Raw genomic sequence first — 23,316 nt, forward strand, 5'->3', positions numbered from 1 at the left:
ATGAATTTAATTTATATATAACATTCCACATATAAATTTTCTTTGTAAAGACCAATCAAGTTTTTGAGCATCTCAATATTAACATACATTATTTGAAAACTCAGTAATTTTTTTTTTAAAAAAAAAAAGAAGAAAAGAAAAATTGAATTCCAGCTAAAAAGAAAGATGACGTATTAAATAATAATTCTTAAAAAATTGAATTTTTAAACACGATCAACACTGTATAAGATGGAGAGAATAGCATCTAATAATCATTTTCTCAAAATCAAATTGAACTTGTTACACGTATAATTGTCCGTCCAAGCCCATGGGCCTAGACCGAGATCCTAAAAGTATGGGCATCATCAAAGCCCAAGCCCTAAAGGGGGTAGCACAGTCAAAGTCTAGCGCTGCCTCGGGAAAATATGGTCAGGAGCGCACAACTCTTTGGTGTAGGATTCCGACTTTGCAAAAAGAGGGCCCGGGATAGTCAACAACTGGGCATGTCAGGATGATCGGGTAAGAAAGATACTGCCTGCATCATTCACGGGATACGCAATAACTGCCGATACGGATATTACTTACCTTTAACTGTCACAGGATGAGATCATTGATTTGTGTTGACGTGGGTATTACTTTCGCCCACCAAGTTTAGTGTGAGCCCCACTATTAGGTTTACTTCTCTAACTTGGTCTTAAATTTGTGTAGCCACCGATATATCTCTTTCCTTAGTGGGATTGGTTTTCTCATTATAGTGTAATTTGGTCTCCTACACGGAGAATCTTTTGACCGACTATCCACTCTTTATAAAAGGAGTGTTACATAGCATGAAGAGAGTACGAAGCGAAAGAGAGTTTCAATCATCTCACTTAGTTTTCTCATAGTGTTTGTGTCTTATGACACTTAGAGAAGAAAAAAGTCTCTAACTTGGTCTTAAATTTGTGTAGCCACCGATATATCTCTTTCCTTAGTGGGATTGGTTTTCTCATTATAGTGTAATTTGGTCTCCTACACGGAGAATCTTTTGACCGACTATCCACTCTTTATAAAAGGAGTGTTACATAGCATGAAGAGAGTACGAAGCGAAAGAGAGTTTCAATCATCTCACTTAGTTTTCTCATAGTGTTTGTGTCTTACGACACTTAGAGAAGAAAAAAGTTTTCTTGTCAATCTACTTTGAATGCAGGAATTTATGCCTCTTTGTTATCATCTTGATAAATTTAATAAAATTTTTATGGATTTGAAAAATATTGATATTAAAGTTGATGATGAGGTTCAAGCCCTGATTTTCTTATGTTCACTACCTGAATTCTTTGATAATTTCATTAATTTATTGTTGTACGGTAGAGATACCATATCCTTAGTTGATGTTAAATCTACTTTGAATTCTATAGAGTTGAAGACAAGATTGAATGGGAAAAGTAGTGACAATCAGGCTTAAGGTTTATTTGTTAGGAGTCATTTGAAAAATTCCTCTAATTTTAGAGGTTGATCCAATGTGAGAGACTCAGATAGAAGAGACCAATCGCAGTCCAACTCAAAGAACGGAGTTAAGTATTATTATTGCAAAAAGTATGGGCATTATAAATTCGAGTGTCCAGAGTCGAGAAATAAAGAGGAAGTTGATAAGGCAAGTTCCTCTTCTGTGGCTATTGTTGTCGAAGAAAATTATGAGGATATAGAATTTGCTATTGCAATTTCCGTTTCTAATTATTGTTTTTACGATAAGTGGGTCTTTGATATTGCATGTACTTTTCATATATCCCCTAAAATAGATTGGTTTACTACCTACGAGTCAATCAATGGTGGTTTAGTCACGATGTGAAACGATGTTGCTTGCAAGATTGTTGGTATTGGTGCAGCTAGAATAAAGATGCATGACGGGGCTGTCAAAACTTTGAAGAATGTTTGACACGTACTAGATTGGAAAAAAAATTTGATTTCTTTAGGCATTTTGGACTCCCTTAGATACAAGCATTCTGGAGGTGGTGGAGTCATCAGGGTTAGTTAAGGTTCATTGGTTGTGATGGAAGGTAACAAAATTGATGGTCTCTACTTTTTTCAGGGTAGTACGGTGACAGATTCAGCTGATGTGTCTTCTCCAAATAATTTCAGACTATCAGTAGTGTTAGCACAACATAGTGAGGAGGAGAAGCCTTTCATGTCGCATGTACCTTACTCTAGTGCTTTTGGGAGCATCATGTATGTTATAGTGCGCATTTGTCCAGATGTTTCACATACAGTCAGTGTTGTTAATCTTGGTAAGGTTCACTAGCTGGCAGTGAAATGGATACTTCGTTATCTACGGGGTGCTACAGATGTTGGTTTAGTCTTTGACAAAAACAGTGGTCTTGTTTTAGTGTCATTGGGTATATCGATTCAGATTATGCTAGTGATCTGGTTGTGACACAAGGAGATATCACATTGGAGAAAATTCCTGTGAGGAAAATCCAGTGGATATGTTGACTAAGCCAGTTTCGGTTCTCAAGTTCAAGAGTTACTTGGACTTAATTGTTGCTTGTAGCTTGTGATTGCCCATGTGGGTGTTGGAGGAGATGTCATAAGGAAATTTGCATTTGGGACTTGATAAAATTCAAGTTAAGGTGGAGATTCATTTTGTTGTAACTTAATGGGTTTCAAGTCAAGATAGAGATTGTTGACATGGGTATGACTTTCACCCACCAAGTATAGTGTGAGCCCCACTATTAGGTTTACTTCTCTAACTTGGTCTTGAATTTGCCAGTATATCTCTTTCCTTAGTGGGATTGGTTTTCTCATCATACTGCAATTCGGTCTACTAATTGGTTTTGGAGGACAGCTTTTACTTCTCCTACACAGAGAACCTTTTGACCAACTATCAACTCCTTATAAAAGGAGTGTTGCATAGCATGAAGAGACTACCGAGTGAAAGAGAGTTTCAGTCATCTCACTTAGTTTTCTCACAGTGTTTGTGTCTTACGACGCTTAGAGAAGAAGAGAGTTTTCTTGTCAATTTTTCTCTCTTTGGTATTTTTCTCTTTTGTGTGAGAGTGAGATTTGAGTGTATTGGAGCTTTGGGCTTTGAGTGATTATTCTCTCTACTATTTTGTACGCTATCTTTCGTTAGTAAATTTTTTTTCAGATCGTCTCCGCTAGTGGATGTAGGCTTGTTAAGCCGAACCACTTAAATCTTGGTGTCTTGTGTGATTGATCTATTTTCTATTCTAATCTTTTCTATTTCTTTGGGATCCTGTTATTTAATTTCGTGCACAACAATTTGATTACTCTCCAATCACTCTTGAATCCCGGATCTCTCATCGAGTTACCATTTCGACTCCAAACAACTTGGCCTATAAATGAGCCCATGCATAAAGTGTGAAGGTATGCAATATATTTTTATTCTTATAATTGAGATCAAGAGAAGGAACTAATTTAAGCATCAGAGGAGGATCTACCAAAACACTCCCGTCGAATTCTCTTTAACCCTTATGTGTGTTGTAGATTAGTAAACGAGCGTAGAGGTAGGTCGTGAAGTTGTTCCTGTATTCACCATGGGAAACTGTACCATTGGAACTTATGTTAATCTTTTAATAAGTTACTTAAAATCCTAACCATTATTTCTAAATCAAATATTCAAGTTTTACAACATTATTATTTATCATATAAAAATATTTAATTTTTACTTAATTCATTATTAAGTGCATAACTTCAACCATATTGTTAAAAATAATGGTAATTAATTTAAGAGTTTCATCCTACATACATCAATCTAAAGGATTCTGATGAGCATTCGTCAGACCAAAGCAATGAGATGCCTTGATGACCTTCTCAAGCAAACCTGACTATGAACTCTTTTCCGTACCATCATATTAACACCCTTTGTTTAGGGTCAATAATTTTTAATATAATTAGTGAATTTAATACGAGTTAAATACAAAATTAATAGGTTACAATTGATGGGTTTGACTCATTTAATAAAATAAGTTGGATTAGAATTGATCTATATAGTGTCATACTCATGTGTACAACACGACTTGAAATCAGTATGTGAACACGAATTATCATTTCTACTCTGTCCCATTGAAATCTACTGTAATTAAATTGTTAGAATTTCACACAAATTCAGACAGCTTAAGATGGTATGTCGTAAGATTCACCTGGTTGGACCAATCTAAATTGTTGATGAGTCTATTTGTTCAGAAGTTTCACAAACTATCAAGATTTTTAAAGAATTACCACAACTTTGTAAGATATTTATGGACTGTTTAAGTAGTAAATCTTTGAGGGTGGGATCTCAATCCCCCTATGAAGCCCATTTTAGTCATCTCAAACTTAAAAATCAGCTCCTGGAGTAAAACAAAAAACCACCACTCAAATATCAGACCCGCTTTCCACTCCACCTTCCCCACACACGCACAGACATTGACATTGAGGCGGTCTTCGTAGCTCTTCCACTCTGACTCTGTATTGACCAAAACAACCCCAAATGGGTAACTGCAGTGGCTACCCCGCCGGCCAAACCCAACTACCCCCAGACAGCACCTCCACCACCACCACCACCACCACCACCACCTCCAACACCACCAACGCCACCCGATCAGACGATCCGGCCCATAATGGCATCAAGATCCTCCCCACTACCCCGCCTCAGCTGGGCCGCGTGTTGGGCCGGCCCATCGAGGACGTCCGGTCCACCTACACCTTCGGCCGCGAGCTCGGCCGGGGCCAGTTCGGCGTGACCTACCTGGTTACCAACAAGCACACGCGCGAGCAGTTAGCGTGCAAGTCAATCGCCACTCGCAAGCTCGTCAACCGCGATGACATCGAAGACGTCCGGCGGGAGGTCCAGATCATGCATCACCTCACTGGCCACCGCAACATTGTCGAGCTCAAGGGCGCCTTCGAGGACCGCCACTCCGTCAACCTCGTCATGGAGCTTTGCGCCGGCGGCGAGCTCTTTGACCGGATCATCGCCCGCGGTCACTACTCCGAGCGCGCCGCCGCCATAGTCTGCCGCCAGATCGTCACCGTCGTGCACAACTGCCACTCCATGGGAGTGATGCATCGGGACCTGAAACCGGAGAATTTCTTGCTCCTGAGCAAAGACGAGGATTCGCCGCTCAAGGCCACGGATTTCGGTCTCTCCGTGTTCTTCAAACCAGGTGTGTGTGATTTCGTTTTGTTTTTGCGGTTACGGCGTGTTTGGCTGCTGAAAAAATTCGGGAAAACGGGGAAGAAAATTTGAAGTTTTGAGTGAGAAATTAATAAATAAGGATTAAATAACTTGAATATGGTATTTGGGATGTTTAATTTACTAAGGCTTGTTTGTTCCGACATAAAAATGATTTTCGTCAAATATATTCAGCATTTTTCGATGTTGGTTGCCCTTAGAAAACTTGGTCAACTGCAAAACATTTTAGGTCAACAGTAAAACACCTATTTGTTTTCCGTAAAATGGTTTACATTTTTTTAAGGTGGAAAACAATTTCCATCCATAACTTCTTTCTTTAAAGACCTCTCCTCCTGGCAAACACCCACTCCATGGCACACGCCAGAAACCACATCCTCTTCCCCGCATCAACCCCTACTAGAGCCATCCCACCAGCAGAAGATGTTTTCTGGTGCGAACCAAATAACAGTAAACGTTTTTCAAGGTGATAGCCAAATATCAGAAAATATATAGTTTTCTTAGAAAATATTGTCAATTGAAAACGTTTTACATCAAAAGAAACGGATCCTAAATTTGTTAATGTTGTGAGTCATTTGCAATAATCGGGTAAAACCAAAAAATTTGAGATCGGCGATGGTTGCGGTGATGAACATGTCCATCAAAATGCATTGTTTTATTCAATAGCCTTATAATGAAGAGTAGGTGAATCCAGGCAAACACAAGCAATGGTAGAATTTTTCGACTTTTTTTTTAGTAGGGTCTTATGGATATTCCAATGGTAGGGGGGAGTTTCACGTGGTCTAATCGTCTTGCATGGTCCAAAATCGATAGATTCTTGCTCTCCACAGAGTGGGAGGAGTATTTTCCAGATGCATCTCAGAGACGGCTTCCTTGGTTACTATCAAATCATTTTTCGTTGTTGTTGGATTGTGGAGTGGGTAGTTGGAGTAGGTCCTTTAAATTTGAAAATATGTGGTTGCAAGTGGAGCGGTTTTTGGAGAAGGTCAAGATGTGGTGGGGATCATATAATTATGAGGGTACTTAGAGTTATGTGTTCGCTCAGAAGTTGAAAGCACTGAAAGTTGATTTGAAAAAATGGACCGAGGAGGTATTTGGGGATGTTAGGAGATGGAGGAGGGTCATTGTGAGCTGGATCCGATTGCTGAGGTGAGATCATTAAAGGATGAAGTTCTTAAGCAAGAAGAGTACTCTAGAAATTTGAAAATGAGCATTTACTTTTAAGAAGTGAGTTGGAGACATAAATCAATGGCCTTGTGGTTGAAAGAGGGAGACAACTATACAAAGTTCTTCCATCGCTTGGCAAACTCGCACATGTGAAATAATTCGGTTGTATGCTTAGTGGTGGATGGGAACATGACTAATGAGCCAGCAGTTATACAGAGCACATTGTAACTTCTATAAAAAGTTGTATTGTGAACATTATAGGTGGTGACCAAAGATGGATGACCAATCTTTTAGCTCCATTGATGATGTGGAGAGAGTTTGGATGGAAAGAGAAATTGAGGAATGTGAAGTGTGGGAGGTGGTGAGGACTTTCAATGGAGATTAGGTGTTAGGACCCGATGGATTTTCTATGGCGTTTTTCCCAAAGTGTTGGGAGGTGTTAAAGGATGACATTATGGTGGTTTTTAAGGAGTTCATAATCGTGGAAAATTTGAGAAGAGTTTTAATGCTATGTTTGGATAGATTGCAAGTTTGGATAGATCATTGCATTTCTACGGTTTGTTTCTCCATTCATGGATCGCTTGTGGGGTATTTTAGTAGCTCTCGAGGACTGTAACAAGGGGATCTTTTGTCTTCTTTATTGTTTGTGGTGGTGATAGAGGCTTTCAGTAGGATGATGTCTGCAACGGTGGAGAGAAGGCTTATGTTTGGGTTTTCTGTGGGTTCGCGAAATCAAGAAGAAATGATAGTATCACATTTGTTATTTGCAGATGACACGTTACTTTTCTGCGACCCTAGTGTAGAATAATTTCGAAATTTGAGATGCTTGTTGCTTTGTTTTGAAGCGGTATCGAGGTTGAAAATAAATTTGTCCAAGTCCGAAATTGTTCCCGTAGGTGAGGTAGGGGATGTGGGAGGATTGTCTAGCATTCTTGGGTGTGGGGTGGCTTCGTTGCTGATAAAGTACTTGGCTTTTCCTTTGGGTGATCAATATAAGGTGTCCACTAAGTAGCATTATTGGAATGTGTTGTTTATCAATTGTCTATTCAGGTATAGTGTACTTGCCATTGGAAACGTATTGGAAAGTTAATGCTCCCCCGAGAGTGGCATTCTTTGTGTGGACGGCGGCTCTAGGAACAATATTAATCTTGGACAATTTATGTAAGAGGTATATTATGGTGCTTGAGTGGTATTGTTTGTGTAGGCATTGTGGAGAGTCGATCGACTATTTATTCCTGCATTGTGAGGTTGCTACAGAGACATGGAGTGTGCTTCTTGAGCTTTTTGGTGTTCATTGGATTATGTCTCGCAGGGTGAGAGAATGTTTGGGAAGTTGGCAGGGACAGTTGGGCAACCATCTTGCATTGCACATGTGGCAGATGGTTCCATTGTGTGTGATGTGTATTTGGTGAGAGCGGAATGCTCGAAGTTTTGACGATCGTTAGAATGGCTTGCTCGATTTGAAGAAGTTAGTCCTACAAACGTTGTATTCATGGAGAGTGGCATGGCATACTTCGATTGTTTCTACTTTTCTGTATTTTTAGATTTATATTCTTCTTTCTCTATGGATTAGGGGTTCTCTTGTATATTTCTTGTGTAAATGGGTTGCGCCCCTCTGTGCGTTATTTGAATATATATTATTTATAAAATAAAAATAAAAATTTGTGATTAGAACTTGATGCCGATCATTAATGATGAGATCAATGTTGATTTTTATTACCATGTAATTCCAGATGTATGATAATTATATAGCAGTCTACTAAATAGCATTACTCTTTTAAATCCTAAAGATTTGGTCGGCTTTGTCGGTATGTGTGAAATCCCATATTGGTTGTCTAATATGTAAGATAGAGCTATATATATGACAATAAGGAGTTTCAATTGTAAGTTCGACCAGTCTTTTTAGGATATATGTGTAGATGTGGTTAGTGTTTCCTTGATTGTGACATCCACAAGACCAAATGTAGCTATTTTAGTGGTTAATTACTATTGGGGGAATCAATCTCAAAGACTTTCGGCCAATTAGCCTTTGTGGGAGGTATCTACAAAATCATAGCCAAGGTTTTAGCAAATAGATTGAAGGTAGTTCTGGATAAGATTATTTCTCAGTCCCAAAGTGCTTTAATCAAGGGTAGGCAGATCCTAGATCCTATCTTGATTTCTAGTGAATGCCTTGATGGTCGGTTCAGATCTGGGGAGCCAGGGGTTATTTGCAAAAGAATCTGGAAAAAGCTTATGATCATGGGAATTGGGATTTCTTGTTATATATGCTTAAGAGGTGTGGTTTTGGTGGGATTTGGTGCTCTTGGATAGAACATTGCATTTCTTTGGTGCGGTTCTTGATTTTGATCAATAGTTCTCCTAATGGCTTTTTAGCAGTTCCAGGGGTTTGAGACAAGGGGACCCCCACTTTCCTCTGCTGTTTGTTTTTGTGATGGAAGCTTTAAGTAGGATGATTTTGGCGGCAGTTAATAGGGGGCTAATAGAAGGTTTCCAGGTCAGTAATATTACACTCTCTCATCTTTTGTTTGTGGATGATACCTTGATTTTTTGCAATGCTATGCCCACCTAGCTACGTTATTTGCGGAGTTTCTTTTTGCTGCTTGAAGTTGCTTCTGGTTTGAAGGTTAACTTGGCCAAGTCGGTGTTAATTCTAGTGGGGAATGTGGAGCAAGTGGACAGGTTAGCCGGTATTCTAGGGTGTGGGGTTGCTTCTTTGCCAGTAAAGTACCTTGGTCTGCGGCTGGGGGCCTCTTGTAAGGCTAAGCATATTTGGGATGGAGTTATCGAGAAGATAGAATGTCGGTTGGCCGGTTGGAAAATGTTGTATTTGTCGAAGGGTGGAAGAGTCACGCTTATCACACTCTCGCCAACTTGCCTACTTACTATTTGTCTCTTTTCCCTATTCCGGTTAGTGTTGTTAAGCGGATTGAGAAGCTGCAGCAGGATTTTTTATGGGGTGGTCTAGGTGAAGAGAGGTGGTCGAAGGTTTGCACTCCAATTAAGAAGGGCGGTTTGGGTATCAGAAACTTAATGGTATTCAACCGCGCCCTGTTAGGGAAATGGTTGTGGCGCTATGGAATAGAGAGAGATACTTGGTGGAGGGTTGTGGTGGATGCGAAATTTGGAAGTTTTTGGGGAGGGTGGTGCTCTTTGGAGTCGGGTGGATCTTTTGGGGTGGGGTTATGTAAGAACATTAGGAAAGGGTGGGACACTTTCAAAGGATTTACACAGATTGAGGTTAAGGGATGGGACTAGGGTTCGTTTCTGGCATGATTTGTGGTGTGGTGATACGGCTCTCAAGATAGCTTTTCCAGGCTTATTCAGTATCGCTTGTGCAAATAACGCCTCAGTTGCGGCTCATTTGGAGGTGCTGGGTAGCTCTAACTAGTGAAATGTTAGTTTTTCTAGAGAGGTTCATGATTGGGAGGTGGATGTATTGGCCTCTTTTTTTTCAGGTGCTACATTCTACTCGAGTGAGTCGAGGGTGTGAAGATAGGTTGTGGTGGAATTCTTCCAAAAGAGGCCGTTTCAAGGTCAAGCTCTTCTACGCTTCCTTGGCATGTACTGAAGGGAGAGGATTTCCTTGGAAGAGTGTGTGGCGGACACAAGCTCCTCCGAGGGCGAGTTTTTTTGTGTGGTCGGCGGCTTTGGGCAAAATTCTAACCCTAGATAACCTTAGGAAGCGACATGTGATTGTGACGAACAGATGTTGTATGTGCAAGAGAAGTGAGGAGACGGTAGATCATCTTCTCTTTCATTGCGAGGTTGCTTATGCTTTGTGGAGTGCCCTTTTTGGTCGGTTTGGTTTGTCTTGGGTGATGCCGAGATGGGTCTCGGATTTACTCGCCTGTTGGTGGTCTTCGGGGAGGAGGGGGAGTGCCGCGGTTTGTAAGATGGTGCCTACTTGCTTTTTTTGGTGTTTATGGAAAGAAAGAAATAATAGGTGTTTTGAAAATTTGGAGGGGACATTGGAAGACATCTTAGCCTCTTGCTTTTATTCTTTGTATCTCTGGACCATTGCGCATGTCTTTTTGGTGTCGATTAGTTATGATGATTTTTTTATTCGCTTTTCCCCTTCTAATTAGGTGATCCTATTGTATACTTCCAGTGTACTTTGGGACGCCTTTACGCTTTTAATAAAACAAATATTATTTATCAAAAAAAAAAAATTACTATTGGGGGAAAATACACTTTAACCTCCCAAACTATCACTCATTTTGCAATTATGCCTCTAAACTTTAAAAAGTAACATTGAGGCCTCACATACTACCATTGCGTGTCAAATTAGACATTTTTACTTTTTTCTCCCTAAAATACCCTTGAAGTTATTAATAAATAAAAAATAAAAAAAATATAAAAATAATGATTTGAATTTTTTTTAAGGGGGCTAATCTGAAAAGGGTGTTTTTTTTTTTTTTTTTTTTTTTTTTTTTTTAAATGATTATTTTAAAATAAATTTAAGGGCATTTTGGGGAGTAAAATATAGAAGTATCTAATTTGACATGCCATGATAGTATGGGAGGCCTTAGCGTCACTTTTTAAAATTTAAAGGTGTAAATGCAAAATGGGTAATAGCTCAGGGGGCTAAAGTATATTTTTCCCATTACTTTTTGAATTCAATATTGAGTGTCATTTTTTTGAATTATGTGAAGTCTGGACATCAATGTAATTTTATTTTTGTGCTTATTTGGAGGGTTGATGTGTGTATGAATGCAGGAGATGTATTTAAAGATCTTGTTGGAAGTGCATATTATGTAGCTCCTGAGGTGCTGCGCCGAAATTATGGAGCTGAAGCAGATATTTGGAGTGCTGGGGTGATACTTTTCATTCTACTTAGTGGGGTACCACCCTTCTGGGGAGGTATGTCTGTTATCCCTAAATGAGTAAGAAAAGCCTGAAACAAGATGTTTTTTATGCTCCCAAGTTTTCTGTTCCATTGGTGGAGTTCATCATTGGCGAACTAATTGGTAATGAGTGATAAGTCCATATTCAGCGCAGGTGGTTGTGGATTCATCCATTATGACAGATTTCAGATTTATTATCCATTTTAGGATTTCAGTTTGTAAACAGTGCAAAGGTGGCTTAGCTGTGGATCCTCGCTTCTGTTTCATATGCAGAGAATGAACAGGGTATTTTCGATGCTATTCTTCGAGGGCATATTGATTTTGCATCTGATCCTTGGCCTTCCATATCTAGTAGCGCCAAAGACCTTGTGAAGAGGATGCTACGAGCTGATCCTAAAGAACGTCTGTCAGCAGTTCAAGTCCTTGGTAAGTTTCAGTTATGAAAAGAGTGTCTAGACATGAACTAGGGTTGAGGAAGCCAATTTAATTTATCATGTCTTCTCAAATTCTAAGGCTACATGAAGGTTTATTTAACCAACAAGAAAAGTGGAGACAGGAGTAAAAAAGGAAAAAAAAAAAAAAAAAACAAAACAAAAGAAAAAGATTCATTCATTCTTCTGTCCTGGCTTCTCCCTCCATATCCCTTACTTACAGATAAGCTATGAGTTTCTTGGCATTCTATGATTAGACAGGGTTCTCGATCACTGAAAATGCAATGCAGGTCATCCATGGATGAAAGAAGATGGGGATGCATCTGATAAGCCTCTTGATATTGCTGTTTTAACCAGAATGAAACAATTTAGGGCAATGAACAAGCTCAAAAAAGTTGCTCTAAAGGTGAGAACATCTCTTATGATCATCATAGTCATCAGTAGCTTCTTTTTTATTAAAAAAAAGACTAGCAACTTCATCAATAAGATGACTAAACATAAAGAGGAACAAGATATTTTGTATTTTAAAGACAAATTCAGAGTATACAAAAGAAGGCTTTTATAAGACCATCCCCAATGATAAATCCAGTTTTTCTTGGAACCCTAGCAAGCCAATAAGATTTATGAAGAAGAAGAATGCCCGAGGGCATGCGCATCTAGTTCCTGCCAATCAGAGTGGAAGAGTTCCACTTAGACGGAAAAAAAAAAAAAGATAAATAAGAAAAGAAGATATCATCATCCAGTCTTTCATTATGTCACAATTTCTCTATTTTCTTCAGGTAATTGCAGAAAATCTTTCTGAAGAAGAAATCATGGGCTTGAAGGAGATGTTCAAATCTATGGATACAGATAACAGTGGAACAATCACTTTTGAAGAGTTGAAAGCTGGTCTTCCAAAACTGGGTACTAAGCTTTCTGAGTCTGAAGTGAAGCAGTTGATGGAAGCGGTAATATAGTCTTCTTTATTTTCTGCTCTGCCTGAGCTTAATGGTGCTTTTAAATTATTTACCCTTGTTCATTTAGAATTTTATGATAAGTAAATCAATCTTATTAAAAGTACAAAGGGGCACAATCCAAGTACAGCGGGAGTACACAAGAGAAACACCCACTTAGGGAGATTGTCATCCTCTTAGAGCCTTGGCCATTATCATTTAAGATGAAGTCCAAACTTTTCAACTTTTGGGCCACTGTTGTGGATAATATTCTTGACTCCTAGCAGCTGATCTTTGCACAAAACTGGAAGCCATAGATTAAGAACTGACTTATGAATTCATAACATGGAGAAGTATATTTTGTTGAATGAAGTCGTTATGCAATGCAACTCATTCTCCTTTAAGTTCATTTCTTGATGACCATTGATACAGAGCACGGTTAACAATGCCTAAACCAAATATTTGGGCCTGCGACTGTATTCATTTTTGCAATCCACTGTATATGTCTTGTCAAATCCCAGGTTATTTATGTTTTTCTTCTAGCTTGGACTTGGATGATTGGATCCATATCCATATCTCATTACTCCTGTCTTGTGGCACCTTCAAGATGAAATGAATCACTTTACCAATTTAGGTAGTTTGTTTTTTTTTTTTGACTAAAATCATTAAAGCTGACTTTATTGTTTCCCATTAGTGCTCTGCCTAGCTTTCACAAATGAAACATATTTCCTGGTGTGTCTTTACCTTGGAAACTCATCCATCATTGCTTCCTAATTTTAATTAAAAAAAAAAATTGAGTTCATTTTAGGGGCATAATTCTTGATTCACCAGCATGTGGGATCATAAAATACTGCTGAAGATATTTCATGTATCCCACAATTGTAACCATTCATGGACACCTATAAACAAGAAATGAAAACAGCTGTTAATTTATGTTCTATTTTCAGAGTTGTTTTATACCTCTTTTGTCTGCCTTAATATCAAATGCATGTGCAAATCTCATCATTTTGATGATTAGTTTCTGGTTCTACAGATATAATCATAAGCTTTTGATTTTCCAGGCTGATGTGGATGGAAATGGGACTATTGATTACATCGAGTTTATAACAGCTACCATGCACATGAATAGAGTGGATAGAGAGGACCACCTATACAAAGCATTCGTCTATTTTGACAAGGACAAAAGCGGGTAATTAGCCTTTATCTTTTTCTTTTATTAATATTGTACTGATCACAGTTTTTCATTTCATAGATATTTTCTCTTTGGTTATGTTTCTTGCTTCTCATTTTAGGTACATTACAATGGAAGAATTAGAGCATGCCCTTAAGGAGTATAATATGGGAGACCAAAAAACAATTAGGGAGATCATTGCAGAAGTTGACACAGACAATGTATGTTTCTTCCTCCGTTCTTGTGTCTTTTTCCAAATACACTTTCTTTGTCTATCATTATTCTGAAAGAGGCAAAAAATACACCCTTTGACTCCTGATTTATTTTGACATATATATACTCATGGTTGATTTTAGTTCAGAAAGCACATGATTTATTATGTTAATGATTATTATTTTCAAAAGTAATGCATCAATAGGAGATTTAAAAATTTTAAAGCACAAGAAGATTAAATTCTGTGACTCCAGACCTGTTCCATTTCATAACAGCACACCATCATTTCTCAAGACACCTCTTTCTAGATTTTATATTCTGTCCCAACAAAATGTAGATGTCCATGTCTATATTTCTTGATCTGATAGAACCAACTCATGAAGCCTATCTTCAACTCTCAAAACCAAAGTAAACAAGCACGCCAGCCCTGGGGAACAAACATAGGAGGAGAAGATGTTGACACGCATCAGTCGGAGAGAGAGAGAGAGAGAGAGAGGATTTTTAGTATGTGATTAATTTTAGTTTATTAAATCAGTTGTCAAGGGCCCGATTTTTCGCACCTCAAACCAGCTTGCGATGGCCTTAGACAAAGCACCAAGCAGTGCCTAAGCAGCCCTCAACCCCCCAAGCAAAGCACACAACAGTGCCTAGGAAGCTTTCTTCACCAGCCGAGGTTAGGGAAATCACCAGTCACCACACAGCACAAGCACAACAACACAGCCAGCTATTTTAGGGGAGCAACAGCTCCCAACCTTTATACTCACTAAGGTGGTGTTTGGTAAATGGGTTGGCCTAGACACTGTAGTTGATGTAGATTGATGTGAAAAAAAGTAAGAATGTTTGGTATAAAAAAGTGAAAAAGTGGTATGGAAAAGTGAAAAAGTTTTGTTTTGTAGTGATTTTTTTATTTGAATAATAATAAAAAGTGAAAAAGTTAGAATGTTTTGATATTGATGTGATATTAAAAGTGAAAAAGTTAGAATTTTTTGATGTTGATTTTTTTGGAAAATGGTGATGAATAGTAACGAGGGAAACTCCAACTCATTTACCAAACAAACCCTAAACGAATGTACAAAGGAATGACTAGGGTCCTTACAACACAATGGAGCCCTTAGTCTCAACACACTCAGCCACCAAGGTTTTACAAGAGATACATGAATGACCCAGGCCACCAAGGCTTTACAAGGAAACACTCCCCAAACAAGTCACTCATAGCACTCTCTCACGGCGTCTAGCCCTCTTCCAGCACACTTTGGCTTCCAGCAGCACTCAAGCTTTCTCTAGCTTCTCAGCCAACCTTCAGCATCCAGCAACTGAATCACAGCAGGAATTTTTAAGCCCCAACAGGGTCTCCAGCTCCTGGCAGTGGGCTGCCACCTGGCACATGCCCATTGGCTTCAATCAGGCAACCAACATGGCATGCTGACACCCCACAGCCTGCTTTGTACCATGCCAGCCACGTGTCACAAGCCCTAGAGGGCATTTGAATTCACCCAATAGCATGCCCTAGCTCCACTGCAGCACTTCAGCATCAAGCAAGCAGCCATGCCACGTGTAGCATGCTCCCAGGGCAGTTTGAATCCCTCCAACAACTTGCCTGTGTCCACTGCAGCAAAGGCAGCTCCTTGCATGCCCTCCTGCAACTTGCACAACAACCCACACAAGGCAGCAACAGCTTCACCAATGCTCATCCAGCCCACTGCCATATGTCAACCCCTTGCAGGCATGTCACAGCAACCCTTTGTCCACTGCAGCATGCGAGCATCAGGCAGACACTCTACAGCCATGCTCCACTCCCTGCTTGGGCAACAGCTTCGCACCGTTGACATTGTTCACTGCAGCATGCCATCCTCATGCAGGCCACTTGGGCAACGCTCATGGCAGGCTCACTGCCTCACTCCCCGTCATCACTCAGAGACATCAAAGGCGCCATGTGGCCCCTCTTAGCAGAGCATCAAGCAACAAGGGTCAAGTCAGCCAAATAACCAAGGCCTGGGCCACGCCCCAGCCCACACTCAAGCCAAACTGCCAAACCAACAAGTCATGCGCCCCAGCAGCTTATGGGCCACAGCAGCAAAGGTGATGCAGCGTGACTTCGTGAGATGCAAGAATAATAGCAAGAAGAAGGGATAAATACTCCTAAGATCTTGATACTATCAAAGAATCAAAGAAATCTTCTCTAAACGCTAGACACTTTCTAGGGTTTGGAGGACAATAATAAAGAAACTCAACTTTGAGTAATCTTATTGATAGAAACTGAATAATAATCAAAAGCTACGTTCTAGGGTCTATAAAACATGTATTTATTGGCCCCCGAACCCTAAACCTAATAGTACTACAAAATATAGTCGGATTTGTAATTCTACGAGACCCGTCCAGGCCAGACATACCCTTGTCCGGACAGGCACTAAATAAAAGTGTGTAAATTAAACATAGAGGCGTGTCTGAACGGCCAGAAGCCATGTCCGGACGGGCTTTCTAGAGACCACTTTCGACACCATGTCCAGACATGTTAGATCTGTGTTCGGACACAAATTCCAGAAACTTTAATTTAGGCCCATGTCCGTTTTGTCAATCAGATACGGTCCATATATATATTTAGCCATAATTAGTCTTTCTAGTTATGGCATGTTCTTGTATTATAGCAATAGTATATTGTAATTAATAGATAGATTTTAGTTGCCTTATTGGTTTCCCTAGATTACTGTAATCACTAAGATGCAGCCTGTAACCTAGACAATTTCTCTATATAATACGAGCAACCCTCAATTGAGAGGTATTCAGTACAATTGACATGGTATCAGAGCCATCATCTAAATTAGGGTTGTTTTCAGTTACCTGTTGAGGGCCGTAGGAATTGTCAAGCTTGGGTTGGGACTGGGTCGTTGTTTTTTTGTGGCGGTCGATAATTTCAAGGAAATTGTCGATCATTCTGGTGGGTTCTAAACTGCTGTTCAGCAGTTTCTTGGTTTGTGGAGGATCCTTGGTAGCTGTCGGCAAGGTCTGTGGTGGTTGTCGGCAGGTTCTGTGCAGCCTTGGAGCATTCCCGGCGATCTGTGGTGGTTGTCGGCAGATTCTGTGCAGGCGTGGTGCAGTCAGCGTGGTATTTCCGGCAAGTTGGGCTATCGGCGACGTGGGCTGTGCAGGTGTGGTGCAGTCGGCGTGGTATTTCCGGCGAGTTGGGCTATCGGCGACGTGGGCTGTCGGCGATTTGGGCTGTCGGCGTGGTGCGGTTGGCGCGGTGTTTCCGGCAAGTTGGGCTATCGATTTGAGTTGCTGAAATCGTGTGAGTTGGGCTATCGGGATTTTCGTTTGTGGTGCTGTTGATTTGAGTTGCTGAAATTGTGTTTTTTGGGCTTGGGCTTTGTTGGGTTTGGACTTGCTGATTGCTGGGATTAGACTTGCTGAGTTGCTGGTATCTTTGGGCTTGCTGGGCTTGGGCTTTGTTGCTGTTCAGGGTTGCAGATTGCTGTTTGACTTGAGTGGACTTGGACTTGCTGTCCAACAGATTTGGTGGGCCTGTTACTTCTTTATCAGGTTGTCTAATTTCTAATTTTTTGGATTTCATTATGTCTTCTAGCGAGACTTTTGGGGTTCGTTTTACTGGAAAAAATTATTCTGCTTGGGAATTTCAATTTCAATTATTTGTTACGGGAAAAGAGTTGTGGGGCCATATTGACGGTAGTGATCCAGCTCCTACGGAAGCTAAGGATTTGGCTAAGTGGAAGGTTAAGGATGCACGTGTGATGTCTTGGATCTTAGGGTCTGTTGATCCTCTTATTGTGCTCAATCTGAGGCCCTATAAGACTGCGAAGACTATGTGGGAGTATTTGCTAAAGGTTTATCATCAGGACAATACCGCACGCCGTTTTCAACTGGAATATGAGATTGCTAATTACACTCAAGGCAATCTCTCCATTCCGGAGTATTTTTCTGGTTTTCAGAATTTGTGGGGAGAATTTTCTGATATGGTCTATGCGAAGGTACCTGCTGCATCTCTCACTGCTGTTCAGGCTGTTCATGAGCAGAGCAAGAGAGATCAATTCCTGATGAAATTACGCCTTGAATTTGAGATTACTCGCTCAAATTTAATGAATCGGGATCCTTCGCCATCTTTGGATGTTTGTTTTGGAGAATTACTTCGTGAGGAGCAGCGTCTTCTCACGCAGGCTACGTTCCAGCACGATTCCAACCCAAATCCAGTAGCCTATGCAGCCTATGGGAAAGGGAAGGGTAAGGATATGCGCAAGGTCCAGTGTTTCAGCTGTAAGGAGTATGGTCATATTGCCGCCAATTGTGCCAAGAAATCTTGCAATTACTGTAAGAAACCGGGCCACTTTATCAAAGAATGTCCCACTCGGCCTCAGAATCGTCAAGCTACTGCCTATCAGGCTGCAGTACACACCTCTTCTGCTCCAGTGATGTCCTCAGCCTCTTCTTCTGTGGCCGGATCAACTGTTCTTACGCCTGAAATGGTCCAGCAGATGATTATGTCAGCCTTCTCTACCTTAGGGCTCCAAGGTAATGGTACTGTTTCGTCTAAGTCTTGGCTTATTGATTCTGCAGCATCCAATCATATGACCAGATCGTCTGATACTCTTTGCAATGTTCGTCCATATCATGGTTCATCTCATATTCAAGTAGCTAATGGGAGTCATTTAGCTATTAATGAAGTAGGAGATATTAATCCTTCATTCAGAGATGTTTTTGTCTCTCCTGGCCTTTCTAATAATCTTATTTCAGTTGGTCAGTTAGTTGAAAAAAACTGTGATGTCCATTTCTCTCGTGATGGTTGTCTTGTGCAGGATCAGGTGTCGGGGAAGATACTCGCGAAGGGGCCTAAAGTTGGTAGACTATTTCCACTGCACTTTTCCATTCCTAGTTGTTTATCTTTAGCTTGTAGGACAGTTAACACTTCGAACGAAGTATGGCACAAACGTTTGGGTCATCCAAATTCTGTTATTCTATCTCATATGTTAAATTCTGGTTTGTTAGGCAATAAAGAACGAGTTTCTCAAAATTTGTCATTTGATTGTTCTGTATGCAAACTTGGTAAGAGTAAAACTCTTTCGTTTTCTTCTCATGGTAGTCATGCTACAAAATGCTTTGATGTTGTGCATAGTGATGTATGGGGCATTTCTCCTGTAATTTCTCATGCTCGATATAAATATTTTGTCACATTCATAGATGATTTCAGTCGATATCCTTGGGTCTATTTTCTTCGGGCCAAATCTGAGGTTCTGTCTGTTTTTCAAACCTTTGTAGCATATATTGAGAATCAATTTTCTACAGGCATTAAGATTTTGAGGTCTGATTCTGGTGGAGAATACATGTCCCACGAGTTTCATGATTTCTTACGTCACAAAGGAATTGTCTCTCAGCGCTCTTGTCCTTATACTCCTCAGCAAAATGGGGTGGCGGAGCAAAAGAACCGCCATCTCTTGGATGTTGTTCGCACTTTATTACTTGAGTCCTATGTTCCTTCTAAATTCTGGGTTGAGGCATTATCTACTGCAGTTTACTTAATTAATCGACTGCCCTCTCAGGTCTTGCATTTTGATTCTCCTTATTATCGTTTGTATCATCAGCATCCTAGCTATCTTAATCTGCATACTTTTGGATGTGTTTGTTTTGTTCATTTACCTGCTCATGAACGTAACAAACTTTCTGCTCAGTCTGTTAAATGTGCCTTTATGGGTTATAGTGTTTCTCACAAAGGTTATGTTTGCTATGATCCTTGTTCTGACAAATTTCGTATATCTCGTAATGTTGTGTTCTTTGAGCATCAATGTTTCTTTTCTACACATGTTGAATCATTGCCTGAGATTAGTATTCTACCTTGTTTTGATGAATTGCCTATTTTGCCTGAGCGGTTCAAACCTGGAATTGTGTATACTCGACGTCTACCAACTTTGCCCCTTCCCGAGACTGACCCTTTATCTGAAACTGTTCCAACGACTCCTCCGATTGACTTGCCATCTGAGACAGTTCATGAGTCTGGTCTTCGACGATCTGCTAGGGTATCACGTCCTCCTGATAGGTATGGTTTTCCCCACACTTCCTTTACTGCTACTTTATATTCTATTTCCATCCCTACATGTTTTTCCGAGGCTGTTAAATATGAATGTTGGCGGAAAGCGATGGATGAGGAACTTCGGGCTCTCCAGGACAATCATACATGGGACATGGTTCCTTGCCCCTCTCATGTTAACGCCATAGGTTGTAAATGGGTTTACTCGATTAAGCTTCGCTCTGATGGGACTCTGGATCGGTATAAGGCTCGATTAGTTGCTCTTGGGAACAGGCAAGAATATGGGGTGGACTATGAGGAGACATTTGCTCCGGTCGCGAAGATGACTACAGTGCGTACAATTATTTCTATTGCTGCCTCCCAAGGCTGGCCACTTCACCAGATGGATGTCAAAAATGCTTTTCTTCATGGTGATCTCAAAGAAGATATTTACATGACTCCTCCTCCGGGGTTGTTTTCTTTTCCATCTGCCGCTGTGTGTAAGTTGAAGCGGTCTCTCTATGGCTTAAAACAGGCTCCCCGGGCATGGTTTGAAAAATTCAGGTCTACTCTGCTTCGCTTCTCCTTTGTCCAAAGCCAATATGATTCTTCTTTGTTCCTTTGCAAGACTCCGACTGGTCTTGTTCTTTTACTTGTGTATGTGGATGATATTGTCATTACAGGAACCGACTCTAGTTTGATTGCACATCTCAAGCGCAATCTTCAAGACTCTTTTCATATGAAAGACCTTGGTCCTCTTACGTATTTTTTGGGGTTGGAGGTGCACACTGATTCTTCTGGTATATTCTTGAATCAAAACAAATACACCCAGGACTTGATTAGTCTAGCTGGCCTTCAAGATTCTTCTTCGGTGGATACTCCTATGGAGGTTAATGTGAAATATCGAAGTGAGGAGGGTGAGCTTCTTTCTGATCGTTTTGACCTAGTAAACATTGGAATTAGCTGAACCTCGTGAAACATGACTTTGTAGATGTGTGAATTAGCTTTCCAACGCCACCAAGCTTGTTCCAATCCGATATTAGAAACTCGAGTTATGATCTTTTTAATAAAGCTGGTAGAGTATCCGTTCTGCCCTACATCATTCTCCCCAGGTTGGAGTGAGTTTGCCTTCGAATTCACACCCTCATCATTAACGTTCGTAGGGGGTAATTTCCACCCTACATCATTTTCCCTCTGTTGGAGAGAATTTGTTCTCGAATTCGAATGGGTCTTTCCACAATCCTTCAGGTGCCCTGTCAACTCGTTCCATTCCCTTTTTCTCAAAATCATAACAAGGCAACACCCCACAATACACGTTATGCCCCTAATCATCAGGAGACTGTGATTATCTTGAATACCCCGCACATCACCTTGCCAAACGTCAAGGACTCAGGCTTGTCGTGCTCTTCTTGTACCTTGTCTTTCCCATATGCCATGAAAATCTTCAAAGAATTGGCAACGACCACGCCACCTTTTGATAGAACATTCTCTTCTGCTGACGTAGCGGAAGACTAAGGTAACTAATCAAAGAGCAGCGTCTTTGATTCTGCAAGGAGAAGCGTCTTCGTCTTCTACCCAAAAGATAAAACAAGCCCGCAGGCTAAGAAAAAATAAAACTCCGCAGAGTATTTGAGAGAGAATTCTCTGATTTGATTATAATTCAATGAGTTCCGTTTTACATAATAAGCAAGCCTATTTATAGAAGATAAATACTTGTAGAGAAAGTAAACCTACTTCTAGTAGAGAAAGTAAATCTAATCATAGTAGGAAAGTAAACATAATCCTAGTAGGGAAAGTAAACATAATTCTAATAGGAAAAGTAAATATACTCCTAGTAGGGAAAGGATTAAAAGTAAACTATTTATTCTTGGAGGTGGGGACACACATGTCCTACATCAGTCTCCCCTTCTTGAAAAGAACTCGTCCTCGAGTTAAGTTCTGACTCCTCTAGTGGAAAATATTCAAAAATGTCTGCCACGTTGAATGTTGAGGATATCGCCATTTCTTCTGGAAGATCGATGACATATGCATTGTCGTTAATCTTTTTTAGTACCTTGCATGGACCATACTTCTTATTCCTCGGCTTTCCAGAAGTACCAGTTGGCAGTCGCCCCTTGCGTAGATACACCATCACAAGATCTCCTTCTTGAAAAATCTTCGATCGCCGACCCTTGTCTGCTGCCGTCTTGTACTTAGCATAGGATTCTTCCAGATGCTGACGAACTCCCTCTTGGGTAGCTTTCACCCGTTCTGCTAAATGCTCCGCTGCCACACTTGCACCAGGTAGCTTAGGTAAAGCTGCAAGATCTACTGCAAGTTTCGGAGTTCTCCCATAGACGACTTCAAATGGTGCCTTCCCAGTAGATCGATTCACCATGTTATTGTAGGCAAACTCAGCCTGAGCTAAAGCCAGGTCCCACTGCTTCGGTTTGTCACCTGCAATACACCGAAGTAAATTACCTAGAGTTCGATTAACAACTTCTGTCTGCCCGTCCGTCTGCGGATGGCTTGTGCTACTAAAGTTCAATGCTATGTCGAACCGCCTCCATAATGTTCGCCAAAAGTGAGACAAGAACTTGGTGTCTCGGTCAGAAGTGATAGACTTTGGGACTCCATGCAATCGAACCACCTCTCGGAAGAATAGATTGGCCACTTGAACTGCGTCAGATGTTTTCTTGCAAGCAACAAAGTGAGCCATTTTGGAAAATCTATCCACAATTACCATTATAGAATCTGCTCCTCGTTGGGTTCTCGGGAGACCCAATACAAAATCCATGGATACATCTTCCCACGATGCTTCTGGTATTGGTAGAGGCATGTATAATCCCGTATTTTGGGTTTGCCCCTTGGCGACCTGACAAGTCTGGTATCGTCGGACAAAATTACCTACTTCTTTCTTCAGTTGCGGCCAGTAATACCGTTCCTCTACTAGAGCAATAGTCTTGTCTCTTCCCAGATGACCACCCAAACCTCCAGCATGTAATTCTCGGATTATTTGTTCCCGTAAGGAACTCCTCGGAATGCACAGCCGATTCCCACGAAATAAATACCCCTCCTGAATATGTATCTCAGAAATTGGTTGCCCCGCCTTGCAATGCTTCCAGGTTTTACCAAAATCTTCATCTTCCTCATATAACTCCTTTAGGCACTCGAATCCAGTCACTTCAGCTTTCATGGTGATTAGCAGGGTAGCTCGGCGGCTTAAAGCGTCAGCTACACGATTTAGTTTTCCCGACTTATGCTTGAGAGAAAAAGTGAACCGTTGGATGTAAGAAACCCACCGAGCATGCATCCGATTCAAATTCTTTTGACTATTGATGAACTTTAATGCTTGATGGTCGGTATAGAGGACAAACTCTCGTTGGATCAGGTAGTGCTCCCGCACCTTGAGGGCTCTCA

The 23,316-nt window shown here is 40.6% G+C and overlaps 3 protein-coding genes across 3 annotated transcripts in view; all 3 read left to right on the plus strand.

Moving 5' to 3' along the window:
• The first annotated feature begins 4,336 nt into the window (after positions 1–4,336).
• Positions 4,337–23,316, plus strand: part of LOC132174781 (calcium-dependent protein kinase 1-like) — a 22,541-nt gene continuing 3,561 nt past the window's right edge. The window contains exons 1-7 of the mRNA XM_059586458.1: positions 4,337–5,120; positions 11,033–11,176; positions 11,434–11,586; positions 11,882–11,997; positions 12,371–12,538; positions 13,585–13,712; positions 13,816–13,915. Coding sequence (XP_059442441.1) covers positions 4,445–5,120; positions 11,033–11,176; positions 11,434–11,586; positions 11,882–11,997; positions 12,371–12,538; positions 13,585–13,712; positions 13,816–13,915 — 1,485 coding nt within the window. The 5' untranslated portion in view covers positions 4,337–4,444. The remainder of the gene's footprint in view (positions 5,121–11,032; positions 11,177–11,433; positions 11,587–11,881; positions 11,998–12,370; positions 12,539–13,584; positions 13,713–13,815; positions 13,916–23,316) is intronic.
• Positions 8,590–9,391, plus strand: LOC132174784 (uncharacterized). The gene is made up of 2 exons (XM_059586460.1): positions 8,590–8,810; positions 8,940–9,391. The coding sequence occupies exons 1-2, from the start codon at positions 8,748–8,750 to the stop codon at positions 9,279–9,281; spliced, it is 405 nt and encodes a 134-aa protein (XP_059442443.1). The 5' UTR covers positions 8,590–8,747; the 3' UTR covers positions 9,282–9,391.
• On the plus strand, positions 17,984–19,136 carry LOC132174783 (uncharacterized). The gene is made up of 2 exons (XM_059586459.1): positions 17,984–18,428; positions 18,713–19,136. Exons 1-2 carry the CDS (start codon positions 17,999–18,001, stop codon positions 18,748–18,750), a joined length of 468 nt encoding a protein of 155 aa, XP_059442442.1. The 5' UTR covers positions 17,984–17,998; the 3' UTR covers positions 18,751–19,136.

The sequence above is a fragment of the Corylus avellana genome, chromosome ca3 (assembly GCF_901000735.1).
Source record: "Corylus avellana chromosome ca3, CavTom2PMs-1.0".
NCBI classification, from domain to species: domain Eukaryota; kingdom Viridiplantae; phylum Streptophyta; class Magnoliopsida; order Fagales; family Betulaceae; genus Corylus; species Corylus avellana.

Bases quoted from the DNA above. Each gene is read 5' to 3' on its own strand.
- LOC132174784 (XM_059586460.1), top strand. From the start codon at position 8,748: ATGGAAGCTTTAAGTAGGATGATTTTGGCGGCAGTTAATAGGGGGCTA. The intron at 8,811-8,939 runs GTCAGTAATATT...TCTGGTTTGAAG, and splicing joins GGCTAATAGAAGGTTTCCAG to GTTAACTTGGCCAAGTCGGT.
- LOC132174783 (XM_059586459.1), top strand. From the start codon at position 17,999: ATGAATCGGGATCCTTCGCCATCTTTGGATGTTTGTTTTGGAGAATTA. The intron at 18,429-18,712 runs GTAATGGTACTG...TGTCTTGTGCAG, and splicing joins CTCTACCTTAGGGCTCCAAG to GATCAGGTGTCGGGGAAGAT.